Source organism: Mustela erminea, chromosome 7 (assembly GCF_009829155.1).
Source record: "Mustela erminea isolate mMusErm1 chromosome 7, mMusErm1.Pri, whole genome shotgun sequence".
Classification (NCBI taxonomy): Eukaryota; Metazoa; Chordata; class Mammalia; order Carnivora; family Mustelidae; genus Mustela; species Mustela erminea.
The window spans coordinates 53,396,793-53,417,864 of NC_045620.1; the positions used below are offsets into that span (position 1 = coordinate 53,396,793).

At 38.8% G+C, this 21,072-nt stretch overlaps 1 protein-coding gene across 1 annotated transcript in view; it reads right to left on the reverse strand.

Annotated features, from left to right (window-relative positions):
• The window catches only part of LIMS1 (LIM zinc finger domain containing 1), a 141,604-nt gene extending 120,921 nt beyond the window's left edge, over window positions 1-20,683 (reverse strand). The window contains exon 1 of the mRNA XM_032351647.1: window positions 20,488-20,683. Within this exon, the coding sequence (XP_032207538.1) occupies window positions 20,488-20,519 (32 nt within the window). The 5' untranslated portion in view covers window positions 20,520-20,683. The remainder of the gene's footprint in view (window positions 1-20,487) is intronic.
• Window positions 20,684-21,072: the final 389 nt, after the last annotated feature.

Consider the following 21,072-nt stretch of genomic DNA (forward strand, 5'->3'; position numbering starts at 1 on the left):
AAAGAAAAGGCTGATTTCAAGAGTGACCAATAATGTGAAGTAAACAAAAAAGTTAAGAAACAATATTTAATAAAAATACACAGACTAGTTAGAAAAAAGTCACTAACAATCTTAAAGAAGGTCACCTCACTAGTGAAAACAAAGCTTCTGGGGGTAATGTGGAAAAAAGGTGAAAAATGGGGTCAATTCATTCAAGGAAACTAACTGAATAAAAGGCAGAAAGTAAGACCAGAAGGACATCAGTGTTAAGGAAGTATTTGTGGAAAGGAGAAGTATAGAGACAAGCTCCTTTAGGAAGCTGAAAGGAACTGGATCCAGAATGGAAATAGAAGGGCTCTGGATGGAGGGAACTGGCAGCCTACTTCCTAATTTTGCCTTGCTGAAAAAAAACTACTTCCCTTTCCCCAATCCCAATTTAAAGAAACAACATAAAATAATAGCTCTCAATGCCTCCTGAATCACTTCTGTGCAACCGTGCTGGATCAGAACACAGACACCTGCTCAGAAGAAAGCATTAACTAGCTAATAGACAACCTGTTTTTTCTGATTACTTCTAAGCAAATCAACAGTACAGGTCAAGTTAATCCAACAAAATAACAGTGTGCTATAAAAATGAGGCCCGTAACAAGATCCATAGTAATTACATGCTTACTAAAACAGTCTGCCGAACCACTCGGGGTTAAAGCAATTGTTAATGAATTTAGCCTTCTTATCTGGTAACTAGGTTTCTCTATGATGTATTTCTATATAAGTTTTAAACCTCCATTCTTGATTTCTCAGCATAAAAGGAAAATGCCAGGAAATAAGAAACTGAAAAACAGCAATATTTTTAAATCACCAGAAAGGAACTTATCAACTGCATAAACTAGATAATATTGATTTATAATATAATCATTTTAGCATCTACTTAAATTCAAGTCAGTTCCATCCAGAGCCCATTATATCCCTTCCCCATTTGCTAACATATTCTCAAATTACTCTTCTGTTTTGTTACAGTGAGAACTAAAACAGGTTAAGTAAGAGTTTAATGGAAAGATTAAAATGTGAATTTTTTAAAAACACTTTGTACATTAGTCATTAGGGGAATAGAAAATAAAAACACAATGAAAGAGATATTTGTACCCCTATGCTCTCAGCAGCGTTACTCACAAGAGTTAAAACTGCAAGCAACCCAAGTATCCATCAACAGATGAATGAATAATCAAAATATAGTGCATACACCCAGCAGAGTATTATTCAGCCTTCATAAGGAAGGAAATTCTGACATATGTTAGAGTGATGAACCTTGAGGACATTAGAATAAGTGAAATAAGTTAATCACAAAAAGACAAACATAGCATGATCCCACTTACCTGAAGTTCTTAAGAGTAGTCAAAATCGGGGAGCCTGGGTAGCTCAGTGCATTAAAGCCTCTGTCTCCGGCTAAGGTTATGATTCCAGGATCCTGCGATTGAGCCCCGCATCGGGCTCTCTGCTCGGCAAGGAGCCGAGCCTTCTCTCTCTGCCTGTCTCTCTGCCTACTTGTGCTCTCTCTCTCTCTCTCTCTGTCAAATAAATAAAATCTTAAAAAAAAAAATAGTAGTCAAAATCATAGAGAAGAAAGTAGAATGGTGGTTGCCAAGACTTGTGGGAGAGAAGGATGGGGATTTATTGTTTAGTGGGTATAAGGTTTTAGTTTTACAAAATGAAAAAGAGTTCTGGAGATGGATGGTAGTGATGTTTGTACAACATTATGAATGTACTTAATACCACTGAATTGCACATCTAAAAATAATTAAGATTGTAAATTCCATGTATTTTTTACCACAATAAAAATACTGGGGAAAAATAAAACCACTTAACACCTACTATGTTGGCTATAATGCAAATGGCAATACATATCAAGTGCTGGTGAAGATGTCAAACATCTTCATATACTACTGCTGCAAACAGCCACTTAGGCAGTTTCTTCTATAAAACCTGATCGTATGATCCAACAATTACAACCCTAGAGATTTACCCAGGAGAAATAAAAAATGTGTCTGCACAAAGACATGTACATAAATGTTCATAGCAGTATCATTCATTAACAAAAACCAGAAACAATGCAAATGTCAATCAACTGGTGGATGGATACACAAAATGTGGTATATCTGTACAAAAGAATATTACTCAGCAAAGAAAGAAACTACTGACAAATGCTACATTATGAAAGAACCCTGCAAAGTAATAAGAAATATATATATTGGGTTTGCCCTCAGGTTTTGAGACAGGGCTCCCAAAACCTTTGTAAATAAGGGTGCTAGGAGCATCTTCTGTTCTAATATGAAGTCTTTGACCTTGACTTCTGGCACAGAGCTCCTAAAACTCTTGTAGTTTCCTAAATGATAAGAGCACTAGGGACAGCTTTTATTCTAATATTTGGTCTTTGATCCTGGTTCTGGACATATGGTTCCTAAATCCCTTGGAATTTTATGGGTGACAGGAGTGTCTTTTGTTCTATTGACGTGACTCTAGGTAGGCTCCAGGATGGCTTCTGGAGTGGGGGCTAGCCACGGGGAAGACCAAGGCATGATGAGAAGCTTGAAAATTTTACCCCACTCTCCATTCTCTAGAGAAGAGAAAGCGGCTAGAAGTGGAGTAATCGATTATGCCTATGTGAGGCCTCCCTTAAAAATCCCAAAACTACAGGGTTGGGAGAACTTCCAGTTTGGTGAATACATCACTATACCACCAGAGTGACACACCCCAACTCCACAGGGACAGAAGTTCCTGAGCCTGGGTCTCTTCCAGACCTCACCCTATGTATCATCACTTCATCTGGCTGTTCACCTGTACACTTTATCATATCCTTTATTACATAGTAAATTGGTAAATGCAGTATTTCCCCCAAGTTCTGTGAGCTGATCTAGCATATAATCAACTCCCAGTGGAGGAGGTTCTGGGAACTTCTGATGGATAGCCACATTGGACAGAAATTGTGGAGACCTACTACTTGCAACTGGCACCTGAAGTGGGGGAGAGCAGTTTTGTGGGACTGAGCCCTTAACCTGTGCGATCTAACATGCAGCCGGTGTCACAGAGAGTTGCTTAGTGTGGGGAAATCCCACAGTCCTGGCATCAGAAATGCTGGCAATGTAGAAGTGTTGAGAATGAAGGAGACACCGAGGAGGAAAACTCAGCTTCTCCTAATCAAATCTCAAAAAACATCCCAAGAGAAAGAAGCCAAAGTTAAAGACTACAAAATGTATATTTCAATTTAAATTAAGTGTCCAGAAAAGGCAGATTTACAGAGACAAAAAGCAAGTCACTGTTTTCCTAGGCCTGGGGACAAGAGTGAGAGGCATGAATGAGGGATCTCTTGGGGGTGATAAAAATGTTTTCAAACAGTCTTGAGAGGATGGCTGCACAACTTAAAAATACATGAAAACCTCATACACTCACACAATGGGTGAATGTAAACTGTACTTCAATAAAGTTATATTTAAAAAAGGACTTTTTATTTTCTAACCATTTTGTGCTTCATTATGAAGTTGTAATTATACCATGCTGTAATTTCACATACAGCTTTTTTATTAACTAGAAAACATAGTGATATTATGAAACGTCAATAACTATCATTTTATGAGACTGATGCACTACCTACTGCGCTAACGAGCCACCTAACTATCATTTTAAATACCTACATAATTTCACTAAACAGGTTATCATCAGGCATTTTAAATGATCCTCTATCATTATTTATGTATTTCCAAACTTTCCACTAGAATAAATAATACTGCCAAAATCTTTTCACACATCAAATTTTCTCCACTTTTAGAATAGCTTCCTTAGGTGTATTACAAGTTACAAATAATCTCAGACTGGCACTTACTACCAAATTATTTTACTAACAAATTTTATCAATTATACCTCCACACCAGCAACGTATGATAAATATGTTTTTAGCTAGCTCTGCTAATATTGGAGGCAACTGATAATACCTATTTTAATATAGACTTCTTTGGTGAGTCACTAATGTTGAACATTTATTACGTTTTTGTACTTAAGTTATATTTTCTCTTTTCTTTCTATTTTTAAAATATTTTCTCTAGTCATCACCTTTTCCTTACATATGTACTAGAGTTTGTAATACTCTGATCAACAAATACTAATGCTTTCTATATTGTTTTTGTTGCAAATATTTTTCCCAATCTGTTTTTAATTTATAGGAGTTTATTTCTTATTCAAATACATCTTTTTATAATTTGTTCCTAAAATTTCTTTAAACAGTACTTCTCATCCTAGGAATCTGATATACATTTGTTTCTATTTTATTTCAGTGTTTATCTGGCTTGATTTTATAAGTAACTATTAAATATCACCTTCTGGAATTTCTTCCGATGTCATATAAAGCTAATGATCTCACCACTCATGGGAATCATAGAATAATTAATCTGCCTCTTCTCTACTGCAAACCCTTGTTTATCACAATGCTCATATTACAGACTCTATCTCTGACCCACTGACCTACCTAATCTTACCTGAGACACATATTGCACGATTTGTACCAACCATGTGTTTTAACAGCTAACGCAGTTCATGTCCTCTCCCCCTCACCATCTTTTTTCCTTCCAATAACTAGCTTTTCTGCTATCCTTGCCTGTTTATTCCCCTTAAGAAACTTTAGGATATTCCATCAATTTTACCAAAAGAGTTCCATCTAGACTTTAATGAATAACACTAAAGATGTATATTAATATGGAAAAATGAAGAGTTCACAAGAAAAAATGTTACTGTTTGATCTAAAAGATTTCTGGAAACGATCACTAATCCAGTATATAGCATCTTCCCATGTCAAATAACTCTTCCTACACTAAGTCCGAAGGAAGGAAAGCAGTATGTGCACAGTATTATACAAATACTTGTAGAGTTATTACTGCAATTATAAAAAAAAAGCTGAAATAACCCTTCAAGTCTCATTTAGTGCTTCCTGAATGGTATTTTATTAGCATTTACTCACATACTATTTTATGCAATATGTAAATAAACATACTTCACTACACCAGAAAAAGATATATGCCACATAAAATATTTCACATCATTATTCATTCATTTGACAAGTATTTACTATTATGTGCTATGCATTGTTATATGAACTTGGAATACACAGGTATCTCAAAAAGCATAAGGAGCTTTTAATAGGACTATGCTACATTCTTAGAACTTAACCTTTTTATCAAAATATACCTCAAAAACCAACTTCATATTTCAACTTTCATCCCATTTGTTTAGCTAATCCCTAGCAATGCTTCCTCCTGGAAAGCATGAGTAATGCTAACTGAGCATAAGAGAATTTCATCTCTAAAAAGTTCCCAAGCACTGTATCCTTGGAGTTCCCATCACCCTCTTAATCACACTCACTTGCTGTAGGCTTCACATTCCAGAACCCATCACCACAACTTCCTTCATAGAAAGCACTCTAAATGACCAAATGTATTATCAGAAAGAGATGTGGTGTTTATTTTAAAAATCAAAAGGGCTCAAGCTCAGAAAACTCTTCTTTTAAAGTCTGGTCTCACGGTCCTAAAATGACCTTTGTTGAGGGGAAAAAAGACCTCTGAAATTTTGAGGAATCACTGGAACTTTTATCTTTTGTCAAATTCAAGACAGCTACGTTTTAAAATTAAGCACCATTTTTTGTACTTTACCAACATCTTTTGTGATCATTAGTAACACTCCCAAAGGGAAAGCACCTGAAAGTACTAGAAAACCCAGGTCTAAAATATAGTAGCAAAAACAAAGTAGCTTTCATACAACTAATAATGTACTTATGGTTAAAACATTCTATTAGAGACCATTAAGAAATTGCCTTAAACAGACATCTGCAGATCTTTCATACTTTGTACAGATTTGGCAAATGCCCAAGAGACAAAAAATGCTCTCATTTTGAGATGTTATTAGCCAGCATTAAAAAAAAAAAAAAAAGAAAGAAAGAAAGCACATTAGGTTCAGAAATGCCATTAAATTATTTCAGACATTAGCCTTCTACCCACTTCACAGCTACAGCATCATAAATCTGCTTTATCTGGGACGCCTGGGTGGCTCAGTTGGTTAAGCAGCTGCCTTCGGCTCAGGTCATGATCCCAGGGTCCTGGGATCGAGTCCCACATCGGGCTCCTTGCTTGGCAGGGAGCCTGCTTCTCCCTCTGCCTCTGCCTGCCTCTTTGTCTGCCTGTGCTCGCTTGCTCTCTCTCCCTCTGTCTCTTACAAATAAATAAATAAAATCTTTAAAAAAAAAAATCTGCTTTATCTTATAAAACAGATAATCTATGTCCTATACATGTATCTTCAAAACATTTTTAAACAGTGCTTTTTTCCATCACTATCCTTAGTCATGTAAATATATTCAATCACCTGAAATGAGCTAAGTACTAACAGAACTTTCCAGTTATCACTGGGCTAGTCACAAACTCTCACTTTCTTGGACTCATTTTAAAACAGAAAACTAGGGGTGGCCGGGTGGTTCAGTGGGTTAAGCCTCTGCCTTCGGCTCAGGTCATGATCTCAGGGTCCTGGGATCAAGTCCCGCATTGGGCTCTCTGCTCAGCAGGGAGCCTGGTTCTCCCTCTCTCTCTCTGCCTGCCTCTCTGCCTACTTGTGATCTCTCTCTGTGTGTCAAATAAATAAATAAAATCTTAAAAAAAGAAAAAAAACAGAAAACTAGTTTCTAGCCATATTTACAAAGGATTTGTGACTATTACAAAAATATCACTACCCACACTCCTAAAACAAAAGGCTGCTCATTTGATGGATGAATTACTCCATTTTAAAATTCTAAGGAAGACTACATGATATTCTCTAAAACATGCTTCTCTGCGACAAAATCTACATTGTATTCCAAAGAAAGACCTATTTTGACAGCAATTCACTAAAACCCAAGGGAACTGACGGATGTATTTACGTGGGCCATGAACATAAACTGTGATATTTTGGACATCCTTTCCCACACACTCTCTAAATGAGAAAATTTGAAAGTAATGAATGAATACTTATTTTGTTCTAAACTTTCCCACTATAATAAGATACAGAGGCATTCAAGTCAAGCCTGAGGAATCACACTAAATTTTAACCTACATTTATATGCTTTAGCTGGGTAGAAGGCCAAAGTCAAAATGCCAAAGGTCCCTTCTTTAATTATGGACTTAGCACATGTCATTTTTATCTGACTGCTTCTGTTTTTATCTGTTTTATGTGGCTGTTTCTGTCTCTAGGAGCCCAGGACCAATATCTGAACCACTGCCTAAGAGAGTGTCCAGCCACTTAGAGCCAGAGTTGGTAAACTAAACTTTGCTGAAGATTTTTACCACCATGTTCTAAGGGTTTGAAAAGGACAGACATTCTCTAGCTCACCAAATTCTACCTCTCCCAGACACTGTCCTTCAGAGATGACGTGGAGAATGCTGGCAATTCCCAACGAAGTACTGCCTGGTTGTTTATCACCCTAGAATATGAGTGGTTTACTTCCCAGTAACTTCAAGTTCAACCCCACAATCACTAAGTATGGAAGCACACCAGTTGTGTGGGAAGTCAGAGTCTAACTGCCATTTGTAATTCAGAGAGTGAGGAAAAAACCTCTACTCAAAATGTGCGTGTATATATATAAAGATCTTATTTATTTATTTATTTATTTGAGAGAAAGAGAATGTGCATGAGGTTGCGGGGGAAGGCCAGAGGGGGAGGAAAGAATCCCAAGCAGACTTCCTGCTGACCACAGAGCCCCAGGCAGGGCTCCATCTCAGGACCCTGAGATCATCATCTGACCGGAAACCAAGAGTTGATCACTTAACACATGCAACCTTCAAAATGTTATTAAATTTAACTTCAAACACAATTCTACCTGAAGTTCACCATCCTTATCATGTAATGAAATCAGAACTCTAAATCAGTCCTTTAATCTCCTCAATTACATATTAGTCATAATTATAGCCAGAGAAGGCATCTATTGAAAAGAAGAACGTTTTGGGGCACCTGGGTGGCTCAGGTGGTTAAGCAACTGACTCCAGATTTTGGCTCAGGTTATGATCTCAGGGGCATGAGACTGAGCCTGTTCAGGGCTCCATGCTTGGCAGGAAATGTTGTTTTCCATTAAAAAAAAAAAAGTGGACATAATTAGCATTCAAATGATAGGCTCGTCCTTTTAAAAAGTCTCCATAAGCAACTGATTTTGCTCTTTACAGATATTTTTTTTTTTTTTTATCTCTCAGTGGACATTTTAAAACTCTACATGATATTCAACATGGAACTATTTTTACCCCTGCTTTAAAAAAGAGTCATCCAATTAGAGGCAAGTTTGCTAAGTAATTAACAGCTAGGCTTTGCTAGTTCAGCTATAAATGACACAAACATTAACTACATCCTCCAGTGGTATGGCAAATGGCCAATGAACAGTGATCACTAGGTGTGAGCAGGAAGTTATCCACACCCCAATGGGTTTCCAGATGCCACCTTAACCAGAGGGGCTCACACTATAAGAGTGACATACTTAAGAAGTAGAAAGGCAGCCTGAGAATGAGGTAAAAACACTTGCCCAAGAATTTGTGGATCTAACTGGATCCACTGGATCTAAATCTAGTGCTTGTAAAAACAAAAGTGTTACATAGGTACCAGGGACAACGTACTTTTCTGAGCACAGATCTCATGCCTAGTACAGTATAAAAGTGATGTATGGTAAGGTCACATAAGTGATGTATGCTAAGTAGGGGACTGGACTTTATTTACAATAACATTTGCAACCTGTCAAGTTGTGCCTGTGGGTTATCAAATTAGTCAATAGGGAGAAAGCTTCTCTTTTTAAAAGTACTGCAGCCTGGACATGAAATGTCTTAAACAGTATCACCACTTTGCAACCTCTTAATGAATTAATGATTTAGACTGGAAGTATGGCCTGCTGCCTATTTTTTGCATGATCTGTGAGCTAAGAGTTCTTACATTTCCACATATTAAGGAATTCTTCATTTCTCCATTTTTGTCAGCAAAAAATATCAGTCATGGGCGCCTGGGTGGCTCAGTGGGTTAAGCCGCTGCCTTCAGCTCGGGTCATGATCTCAGGGTCCTGGGATCGAGTCCCGCATCGGGCTCTCTGCTCAGCTCGGAGCCTGCTTCCTCCTCTCTCTCTCTCTCTCTGCCTGCCTCTCTGCCTACTTGTGATCTCTCTCTGTCAAATAAATTAAAAAAAAAATTATAAAAAAAAAATGCAGAGTGCCTAATGTTCTAGGCACTGTTCTAAATGTTTTACACATGGTAACTTGTTTAACGATGACAATCACAGGAGATGAGATTGTTACCTTCATTTTACACATGAGGCAGAGAGAAGTCAGGCAATTACCAACAGGTAAGAAGCTGGGATATGAGCACAGTTTAGATCCAGAATCCATGCTCTTACTCTCCATGTGCGCCATTTCCCATTAGTAATGTTTAATTGGTACAGATCAATGAAAACATATGGCTCTCTTCATTTCAGTAAGGTGGAAGGTATACTAATGTCAATGGGCCAGGAACCCCAGGTAGAAAAACCATTATTCTTTAAGTCAGTTACTGGATCCAAGCTCCAGTTCCTATATCAGCCTTGTACTCTGAATACAGATTTTAAATTTCTAAACCTCCAGTTTTTAGTGTGAAAATAAGAATGTTCTTATTTCTCTACCTCATTCATTTACTTACTGGGCACCTAATGTCAGGCACTGTTGCTGGATCTTGGAATACAAAGGTGAATGGAGAAAAATCATTTCCCTGAATGAAATCAGAGTCTAAAGTGGAGATACAGGAAAACAGCCCCTTACGTACTATGTGACAGGTTTAATACTACAGGGGTTACCGTCCGTCAAGAATAATAAACGTAGTGAAGAGAAATGTGTAACATTTCTCTGGGTAAGGAAGAGGGAAATGTATTATCAGGGATAACAATACAGAAAAGATGATTTTTGAAATGAATCTTGAAAGATTAGGAATGCCTCGAAGGACACAAAATATTGGGTTAACAGGGTATGTAAAAACAAGAAGAAACAAAAGAAAAAGGGAAGTCCTAAATTCAAACGGCTCTGAAAGTGCAGAACACACATCTGCAGGGAAGTTGGGGGTAGGGGTGGATGAATCCTAAGTGGAGCTAGAAAGGTAAGGTTGGGGAACAAGACTAAATATTTAATTAATTCCAAAGCACCACAAAACTAGGCAACGGTTCTTAACATATTCTTTACTAAGCACCCAAGTCATGACTGACAGTCTGACGTCTTCTCAGTTGAAGCAATGCCACAATGTACAGCTCTAGATAATCTGGAAGCCTTTCAAACACATCAGAAGCAATGAAAAGATTATTCTTGAGTTCTGTTGCAGAATCACCTGAGATGGAATTATACCTTTCCATGCAAAATGTCAAATTTTAAACACTCTAGTTCTCAATTAGATATTCTGCATCTGGAGAAGCCAGCCTGTGTTTATGACAGAAATAGAGAAATCTGAGACCTAAAGTGTTCTTTAAGGAAGACCTTTCAACTATTTCCATTTGAAGACATAAGGGTCCAAAACAGGGAGTCTGGATTACCCAGATAACCACTTCAATTTCCCATATCTCTCTGCTTTTGGTAAGTGATGCAGGAAATGAACAACACAATAATTTAACTCAGGTGTCCTCAAAACATATTTATTTTCCATACTGTAATTGACTCTTCATTTTACTCTTAGGGAATTTCAGTGAAAATTAAGAATAAGCATTGTCTGGGAAATGATAGCAGTATAATAAATCTATATAAGTTTTAGCGGGGAACAAGTGGAAAAATGATAACTGTTGCCCATTTAGGCAAACATTCATTTTTAAAAAATTAAATGTTTTGGGATGCCTGGGTGGCTCAGTCAGTTAAGCATCTGACTTTGGCTCAGGTCATGACCCCAGAGTCCTGGGACTGAGCCCCACATTGGGTTCCCTACTTAGCGGGGAGCCCGATTCTTCCTCTCCTGCTCCCCTCCTTGTGCTGTGTCTCTCTCTGTCAAATAAATCAATAAAATCTTTGAAAAAAATTAAATGTTTTAAGATCACTGTAGATTCACATGCAGTTCTAAGAAATATCTTATGTACACTTTACCCAATTTCTTCAAATGGTAACATCTTACAAAAATGTAGCACACTAAGATCACAACCATAATATTGATATTAGTACAGTGAAGATACGAACATTCTATCACCACAAGGATCCCCCATGTTGCCCTTTCATACCCATACCCTACTTCTGTCCAACCTCTGTTCCCATCCCCATCTCCTCTTAACCCTGGGCCACCACTAATGTTTTCCATCCCTATAATTTTGTCATTTAAAAAATGTTATATAAATTGAACCACACAGTATGTGCCTCTATTATGACTGGCTTTTTTATTTCATTCAGTTTAATGCCCTCAAGGATCTCAAGATCCATGCAAACTTGCACAAAAATAAATAGCCTATTCTTTTTAATTGCTGAATAGTATTTCATGAGACAGAGGAACTAAACTTCATTTAAGCATTTACCTGCTGAAGGATATCTGAGCTGTTTCTAGTATTTGGGCACTAAGAATAGAGTTGTTTCCTGGATGTTAAACCAATCTTGCATACCTGGGATAAACCCCATTTGGTCATGATGTGTAATTCTTTATATTTTTTTTAAGATTTTATTTATTTATTTGACAGGGAGGGACACAGTGAGAGAGGGAATACAAGCAGGGGGAGTGGGAGAAGGAGAAGCAGGCCCCCTGCTGAGCAGGGAGCCCAATGTGGGTCTCAACTCCAGGACCCCGGGATGATGACCTGAGTCGAAGGCAGACACCTAATGACTGAGCCACCAAGGCACCCTGGCCATGATGTGTAATTTTTAAAATACTTTTTTGGATTGAATTTGCTAATATTTTGTTGAGAATTTTTACATCTATGTTCATAAAAGATACTGGTCTGAAGTTTCCTTTCCTTGTAATGTCTTTGTTTGACTTTGGTGTTAGGATAATGCTAGCTTCACAGAAAGTGTTGGGAGGAATTCCTTCTAGTTTTATCCTCTGAAAGACTGTAGAAAAATGGTATACATCTTCCTAAACTATTCGGTAGAATTCGCCAGCGAGCCCATAGGGGCCTGGAGTTGTTGTGGAAGATTACTATTGATTAAGTTGTTGGTTTTTTTTATTTGATAGACAGAGATCACAAGTAGGCAGAGAGGCAGGCAGAGAGAGAGGAAGGGAAGCAGGCTCCCCACTGAGCAGAGAGCCCGATGTGGGGCTCCATCCCAGGACCCTGGGATCATGACCTCAGCTGAAGGCAGAGGCTTTAACCCACTGAGCCACACAGGCGCCCTAGAAGTTTATTATTTATTGATTCAATTTCTTTCAATAGATAGACGCCTATTTACATCACCTATTTTTTTCTTGTGTGATTTTCAGCAGACTGTGTCTTTCAAGGAATTGGTCCACTTCTAGTAAAATATCAAATGTGTGGGCATTGAGTTGTTCATCCTATTCCTTTATCATCCTTTTCATTTCCACAGGATCTGTAGTGATATCTCTTCTTTCATTTCTGCTATTAGTAATTTGTGTGTGTGGGGGTTTTTTTTCTTAGCCTGGATATAGCCTTATCACTTGTTAAACTTTTCCAAGAACCAGCTTTTGGTTTTATTGATTTTCTCTACTTATTTCCCATTTTCAATTTCACTGATTTCTGCTCTAATTATTTTTCTTTTTAAAGACTTGTTTATTTATTTCAGAGAGACAGAATGAGAATGAGCAGGGGGAAAGGGAAGAGGGGAAGAGAGAATCCACAAGGGGACTCCCTGCTGAGCTTGGAGCCCAATGAAGGGCTCCATCCCACCACCCTGAGATCATGACCCTGGGCTGAAACCAAGAGTTGGGTATTTCCTATAAAGGCAAAAATGTATTTTTTTCCTCTAGCTACATTCAAGGTTTTTTTTTTTAATGTCTTTAGTTTTCAGAAGTTTAATCATGATGTGTCTTGGCTGGAATTTCTTTGGGTTTATCCTGTTTGTGGTTTATACAGCTTCTTGAGTTGGTACATTTAGGTTTCAGGCCAGTTTGGGGAACTTTTCAGCCATTATTTCCTCTGGTATTTTTCTACCCTTATCCTCTTTCCTTTTCCTTACAGGATTCAAATTTTGTCTTATTAGACTTTCTCTCTCCTGATCCTTGGCTAGAGAGAGCAGTCCTTTGTTGTGGCTTTTTGGTCTGTATCTGTTGGCATTTCCAGACTGCCAGATTCTTCAGCTCTAAGATTGGAATATATAAGGTAAAAAGAAAACCCAGAGAACTGACCATGCTACTGGGACCCGATGAAAAACAGAGACTAACAGATTTATCAGTCTGTCAAACATGTAAACCTTACTTAGATCCCAATTCAGGAAAACTATAAAATAAAATAGATGCTTGAGATAAATGTAAAGTTGAATACTAACTGGGTAGTTGATATCAAGGAACTGTTAGTAATCTTTTTCAGGTGTGAAATGATATAGTTATATTTAGAAAATTTTTTTAAGGAGCCTTTATTTATTAAGATGATTTTCTGGCCCAAAAGAACAGCATGAGCAAAGACACAGAAATGCTATTTTCAGAAAATGGCAAGTAGGTGAGAGTTAAGTGAAGACTAAGCCAACAGTGTGTGACAAAGCTATCAAGACAGGCTGGGGCCAGACCAAAAAGAGCCTTAAACTTCAGGCTCTAGAGTTTGGACTTTATGTGATAGGCAATAAGTCTTCTCAATATTTCGAAAGGTAGAGTAATATGACCAAAGTGATGCTTTAGGAAAATTGGGAGCCAATATGAATGATAGAATAGTTAAACTTTAATACTCTAGAGATGGGACCCTGTCTTATCTGCCTTTTTGGTCTCTATGGCTGCACCTGCACTGTGCCTTGCATATTAAAAAAATCTGTGGAATTTACTGCATTGAGAAGGAGGAACAACAAGCTATGGCAGAAGCAGCAATTGCCCACCCTCTCTTACAGACTGTATAGGAAAGCAGATTCCATATGGGATAGCAATGTGCCCAGCTTTAAAATAAAGCTTTTTTGTTTGTTTTTTTGTTTGTTTACACAAAAACAAAACCAACAACTACATTTGCCAATGAGAAATAATTTACAATCTGTTTAAGCAGTTGGTGTATTTGTCACTTAACTGATGCATGAATAAAGAAGTCTGTAATAGGAAAGAATCTCTCAGACTGTAGTATGTGAGGGCAATGCACATGGGTGGGTGAGAAGACCCAAGACTCTGGGAATGAAGAAATACAATCACCATCACATATGCCTATGAATCCCATGTCTCCAACAATGTATTTCACAAAAGGAATCCACTTGAAAGAGAGTGACACTCAGGACCTTTGCAATAGAACAATTATAAGGTAACCTTTAATAATTCATTCAGACATTTCTAGAACCACTAAGTTAATGGGGTTCAGAAACATCAAAGTCTCAGCCTTCAAGGCATTTACAATATAGATGGGAAGATAAAATGTATATGTAACAAACTATAACAATGCAATTTGAATGAAGTAACAGAACTAGTATAGTACAGCAGAGACGACTCCACACTTCCTTCAAAATCTGGGCTCTAGTATTAACTCCACTATTAACTCACTTTGTGGCCTTGAATAGAGGTAAATAAAATTACCTCTTTATGCAACTCCTGACCTACAAAATAAAGGAACAGTTTAGTGGACTATTGCAATAATCCGGAAGTACTGAATGCATTAGTTTAGTGGATTCTAACTTTTGCACATATGAAGCCATTTTTTTTAATGTTAGGCAAATTTCTTAATCTTCAAGTTACTATAATTATCTTTTCAGTATATGCTAACAGAGAGCAAAGACTACAAATATGCTACCACAAATCCTATAATACCTTTAAAAGAATCTGTATTTAATCAACATTTAAATGACAAACAGGAATGCATACAGAACTATGTTCCACCTCAAATGTTTCATATGCATGTGTATTTTATTTTGCATTCTCTCAAGTCCTTCCCAGCCTTAATACTGTTATCTTACATTCACTTAAAAGATAATCAGGGCAGGAGTGAAGAAAAAGTAAGAGGATTGAGAAAGCGAAGTATGGATTCAAAGAAAATTCTACAGTAGGATCTCAGCAAGAAGTATAGAGAGTGAAAGATTTCTTGGTAGAAATCCCAAGTGACTGTATCAGTGCCATTAACAGTGAAGTCAGAAGTTGTAAGCTTGGAAAAAAACCATGATAGGAAAAATCAACGTAACATCTATAGTTACCACTAACTGAGCATCTACTATGTTCCTGGCATGATGTCAGATTCTTTAAAAAAATTTTACATGCACATGGTTAAAAAAATCAATACAAAAAGGTATATAGTCAAAATATTTCCCTCTCATTCTAGATTCTTAAATTCCTTAGATTCCTAGAAACCCTATCTAGTGGCAATAATTATTAACAGTTTCATTTGTATCTTTCAGAAATGTTTATACTGGCCTTCATATTTAATTCTCACAACTCTCTGAGATAGGTGGTATTACTTTCTAAATTACGAAAATAAGCCTTAAAGAGGTTAACTGGATAAGGCCATAGAGCCATGAAGGGACAGAATTGGGAATATAACATGGGCCCAAACACCCATGCACACACTCACTCAGGGATCTCCTACAGAAACACTGGCACAGATGTTCAATGGACTTGAAATAACCAAAAACTGAAACCAAAATGTCCATCAAGGGCTGGTTATATAAGTCATACCACATGTATACTGTGAACTACTATACAGCCATTAAATCTAAAGTTAAAAACTTATGGTAGATCTAGATATGCTACACAGGAAAACCTTTAATGAAAAAATAAAAAGTTAATATAGAGAAAATGCTTCCTCCTCTTCCCCAGTGAACTCCAGAGTGGAACTGTCTGACGAAATCAAATAAAAGAGAAGAGATGATGTCGATATGAGGGGAGATAAAACCACTGTGGGGTAGAATTCACAGTGTGCGGCAGCAGGTAGAACAGTCCTTGCTTCTCAAGTATCTTAAAATTGAAGTTTTTGGAAGACAACATGGCAACACTCCAGCAAGTAATGTAGATGACATTCCTGTGGGTGGGAACCCACAGCTTAAAGCATAATTACAAGAAATGTAAAATCGACAAATGGCCTGAGATGTCTTGTCTTCTATTTAAATGCAACCCTAAGAACATGACCTACACTGGGGTTTATTTAAATGATTATCTGAAGAACAAACACAACACTATTAAAAATAGAGACTCTCAGAGCAATCTCCCATTATAGATCTGCTTTAGCCGCTGCTTTCTGACCCAGCGGAGGGGAAGAAAGGCCCTCTCTAGGAAGAAAGGAAAGCTCAAGTGCTGTACCCACATTTGCCAAGAGAAAGAGCTGTCCAGAAGATGGTTCAGGGGTCACCACAGAGGAAAGGGATGGGAATGATAATATGTGGAATCCAAAAACAAAAAATGAACAAACAAAACAGAAACAGACTCATAAATACAGAGAACAAACTGGTGTTTGGTTGGGGGGGAGGGGTCAGGGTGGAGGACCAGGAACAAGGGTGAACCGGGTGAAGGGGATTTAGAGGTACAAACTTCCAGTTCTAAAGTAAGTCAAGGGGATGAAAAGCTCAACAGAGGAAATATAATCAATAATACTGTAATAACATTGAATGGTGACAGATGATAATTGGATTTACTATCATGGTGAGTATTTTGCAATGTATGGAACTGTCTAATCACTATGTTCTATATCTGAAACTAATATAATACTGTATATCAATGATAAAACTTTTTTTAAAAAAATTCAAGACAGCAGTCCTAATCGATTGTTTTCTCTAAGCTTGTAGGCCATGGAACAACCAGAACTGAAGGTTGTCTTTCCACCACTTAATTTCCATTGGTTTTCTTAAAAATGAAGAGCCCAAATTCATTTTGTATGGGTGAGGACCCATACAAAAAGACATAGAGCACTAAAGGTTTAGGTAGACACTCACTGCTATGACATTTTACCTTTTCATAACAACACTGGCTACCTTGTCAGGAAAATCCTCAAGGGCAGAAACTGTTTGTTTGTTTGTTTGTTTAAATAGTGGTTTTTCAAGTGTTAATAAGTCCCACTAAAACCCCCTAAACTAGAAAGCACACAGAATAACAAGCCTTTAATACAAATTTTAAGAAAAATCTTTCTATATAGTCTTTTAAAAATACACCAAATATACACTTCCCTCATCATTTAGGATTATGTCATTAACAGCGTTTTTCCAAATGTGGTCTCAAAACCCTGGAGGAGGTACGGGTGATGGAGGTATCTATCTTCCAGACTTTTACAAGAGGTCTGGGAGATCAAAATTCTTTTCATAGTACTACTAAGAAGTTCCAAAAAAAACCCTGCTGTGGCCTTTTGCACTGTAGTGGCACTTTCACTGATAACGCAAAAGCAAAGGTGGGTAAAAGAGCTGGCCAGTAAGTGGTGCAAATGAATTCTTCACCTCCGGGGACTTGCAGGAAAAGAATGCCAACTTCCCTTTTTAATATCCTTGATGAAAATGGTACAGCCACATTGGAACAGTCCAGCAGTTTCTTAGAAAGTGAAACATGAAATTACCATACAACTCAGAAATTGTACTCTTGATCATTTTTATCCCAGAGAAAGGAAAATTTGCATCTACATAAAAACCTATCCACAAATGTTCATGGTAGCTTTATTATTAATAGCCCAAACCTGGAAACAGCCTAAATGTCCTTCAGCTGGTGAACAGACTGTTCCATACTCACAGCACAGAGTACTACTCAGCCGTGATGAGGAACTTGTATAACTTGGAGGAATGTCCAGGGAATTAAGCTGAATTTTAAAAAAGGCAATCCCAAAAGGTTATATATGTATGAGTCTACTTATATTAATTTTGAAATGACAACATTTTAGAAATGTTGAACAGATGTGTTGTTTCCAGGCTTTAAGAAGGAGGAAGAAAACATGGAGTTGGGTGTGGGTATAATATGGCAACATGAGGGATCCTTGTGAGGCTGGAACTCAGTGTTCTATATTTTGGCTGTGGTGACAGACACATGCACCAACACTTGTGATAAAATTACACAGAACTAAATACACATACACACTAAATACACATACACATACATACAACTGGGAAGTACGAATGAGACTTACAGACTGTATTACTACCAATATCGTGACTGTGATACTACACTACAACTTTGCAAAATATTATTGGGGGAAACTGGGTAAAGGATACACTGGATCTCTCTGAATTATTTTTTTTCCCTGAATTATTTCTTATAACTTCATGTGAGCCTATAAAAATTTCAATTAAAGAATGCATACCTATGTTCACAGCAGCATTATTCACAAGAGCTAAAACAAAGAAGCAACTCAAGTAACCATCAAAGGATGAATAGATAAGCAAAACAAATGAATGGTATATACATACAATGGGATATTACTCAATTCTAAAAAGTAAGGAAATTCTGATATACTACAACATGGATAAACCCTGAACACATTTATGTTAAATGAATGAAATAAGCCAATCACAGAGAGACAAATACTATGTGATTGATTCCATTTATATAAGTCACCTGGAATAGTCAAAATCAGAGACAGAAAACAGAATAGGAGTTATACCAGGGGCAGGCAGGGACGGAGGAACAGAAAGTTGTTTAATGGGCACAGAGTTTCAGTTTTGCAAGGGGAAAAGAACTCTGGAGATAGGTGGATGGTGGATTTAATGGTCATCCAACAATATGAATTATGAATGTATTTAATGCAAAAGAGGAAGGGAAAAAAAAAAGGATTGCTAACAGCAAATTCAGGATGGGAACGTGATGAGATCTAGCAGGGACACCAGATCAATTCAAGGGTCTTAAAAGGAAATAGTTTATATTCTTTATTTAGATGTAACATTATTCTTTATATCTTGTATCTTAAATTGTGTATCAACTTAATATTTAGTAAAATTTTCAAGAACAAAAAAAAGTCCTTGATGAAATAGTACAAATTACTAATGTTATTATATCTTGACCCTTGACTTTCTGGTTACTTGTGATGAAAAGGGAAGCATGCATAAAGCAGTTCAGCTGCATACCAAAGTAAGATGGTTGCCTCCAGGAAAAGCACATGTGTCATTGACTGAGGAGTTGAATCAAATGCTTTCTTCACAGTATATCATTTTTACTGGAAATAGTAAGTGATAAATTGTGGTTTTTGGACTCGTATTTGGCAGACATTTCTTGAAACTCAAAAAAGTGAGCCTGTTGCTTTGAGGAAAACAACTGACAGTAGTTTCCTGCCAATAACAAAAATCAAACTTTCAAGTGAAATTCAGAATGGTAGGAAACTTGCTCCCCCCGCCTCGAGCTTAACAGGTTCTCAGTACTTAACTTTTCTAATAAAATCAGTGTTGATATTAACAAATATTATCAGTGGTATTGTCTAATGAAATGTGTCAGCATTTGGAAGATCTGCCTAACTCTATGAACCAATATTTTCCAAACGACAAGCATATAATGTTACAATGGGTAACAAGTCCATTCACACTGCAAGACAGACCAATGAATTTTAATTGTAACAGAGTGTGAAAAATTCACTGGTAAGGCTTCAGAGTCCACAACCAAACTAATCTTTAAGAAACTACCATTTATGTAGTTTGGGTGGAAGAGCAAAGAAGATCCACAAGTATCTGCAAAAGCTATTAAATACTCCTCCCTTTCCAACTGGGTAGGTATTTGTCTAAGACCAGATTTTCTTCAGTCCGTCAAAACGCCCATCACAACAGACTGAATGCAAAGCATTTAGGAAACTCTTAGCTATGCTTCTACTGTGCCAGACATTGAAGAGATTTGCAAAATGTAAAAACACCACTCGTCGCACTGAATTTTTGTTCAGAAAATACTATTTTCATAAACACGTGTTATGTCTGTTAACATATCATGGATTTACTGTTTCTTTAATGAATTAAATATTTTAAAAGTCTCAGTTTTCACCAATATTTTCCAAACAGTAAATATCCATAGGCATAACCATCACGAGCAAAAAGTGCTTTTACTTTTTAAGATGGGTGCCAAGGCCAAAACGTTTGAGAGCCGCTGGTCTGCATACGTGTTCCAACCGGCAGAAGAGGAATTATTCACTCAACAAACATCTGTTGTGGGGTGCTGCGCTAAGCCCTCGGAGTGCTTAGGCGATTCTCGACACGTCACCAGTAACCAGCGGACCTCTCACAGCGGCCGCCAGCCCGGGTCGGAGAGCGCCACGGGGGTAGCGCGGAAGCGTGGCTGCGGACCGCCCGGCCTCGGGGACGCGGCCCCGCTCTGCGCCGGGCTCCACGGCCGCCGACCGGCTCGGGCGGAGGCCGGAGCGCGCGGAGAGAGGCCGCCCGCCCACGACCGGCACCCGGGCCCGCAGGAAGGCCGGGAAATTGGTTCGCCGCCGACGTGGCGGGAGTCTAGCGCAGCCCAGTCGCGGTGGCGCGCCGCCCTTACCTGTTGGTCATTCCTGCCGCCACGCCCAGCATCTCTCCGCAGTCGGCTGTCCTCCCTCTGCACGTCGGCCGCTGTCCCCGCTGCGACCGCCGTCTCCTCCCTCGCGCTGCGGCCGGCTACAGGCGGGCGGGCCGCGAGCAGGAAGGGGAGGCCAGCAAGGGGTGGAGAGGCCGCCGCCGCCTCCCGCCCTCAGCCGGCAAATCGCTAGGCGCGCCGCGCGGGGGCGCGCGCGGGACAGGGGCGAGGCAAGGTGGGCGCGGGGGAGGAGCTGCCGGCGGGGAAAACCCTGCCTTGGCCCCGCCCTGGCCCCGCCCCTCCTCCTACGTGCCCTCTGCTCCGCCCCTCCCTAGCCTCAGCACAGTCACTGGCGCAGATAGGCAACCCCCCATTCATTGCCCATCCCCGTCTGGCCCCGCCCCTACCCCGCCCCCGCGTCTCTGCCCCGCCCAGTCCCCCTACCAGCCCCGCCCAGCCCCCCTAATAGGGCCTCGGCCCCGCCCCCTCGTGGTTTCGCCCCTTCCCCCAGCACCCCCCCCAACTCCGGCACGCTTCAGAGACCATACCCTGGGGCGGGGACAAAGGCTC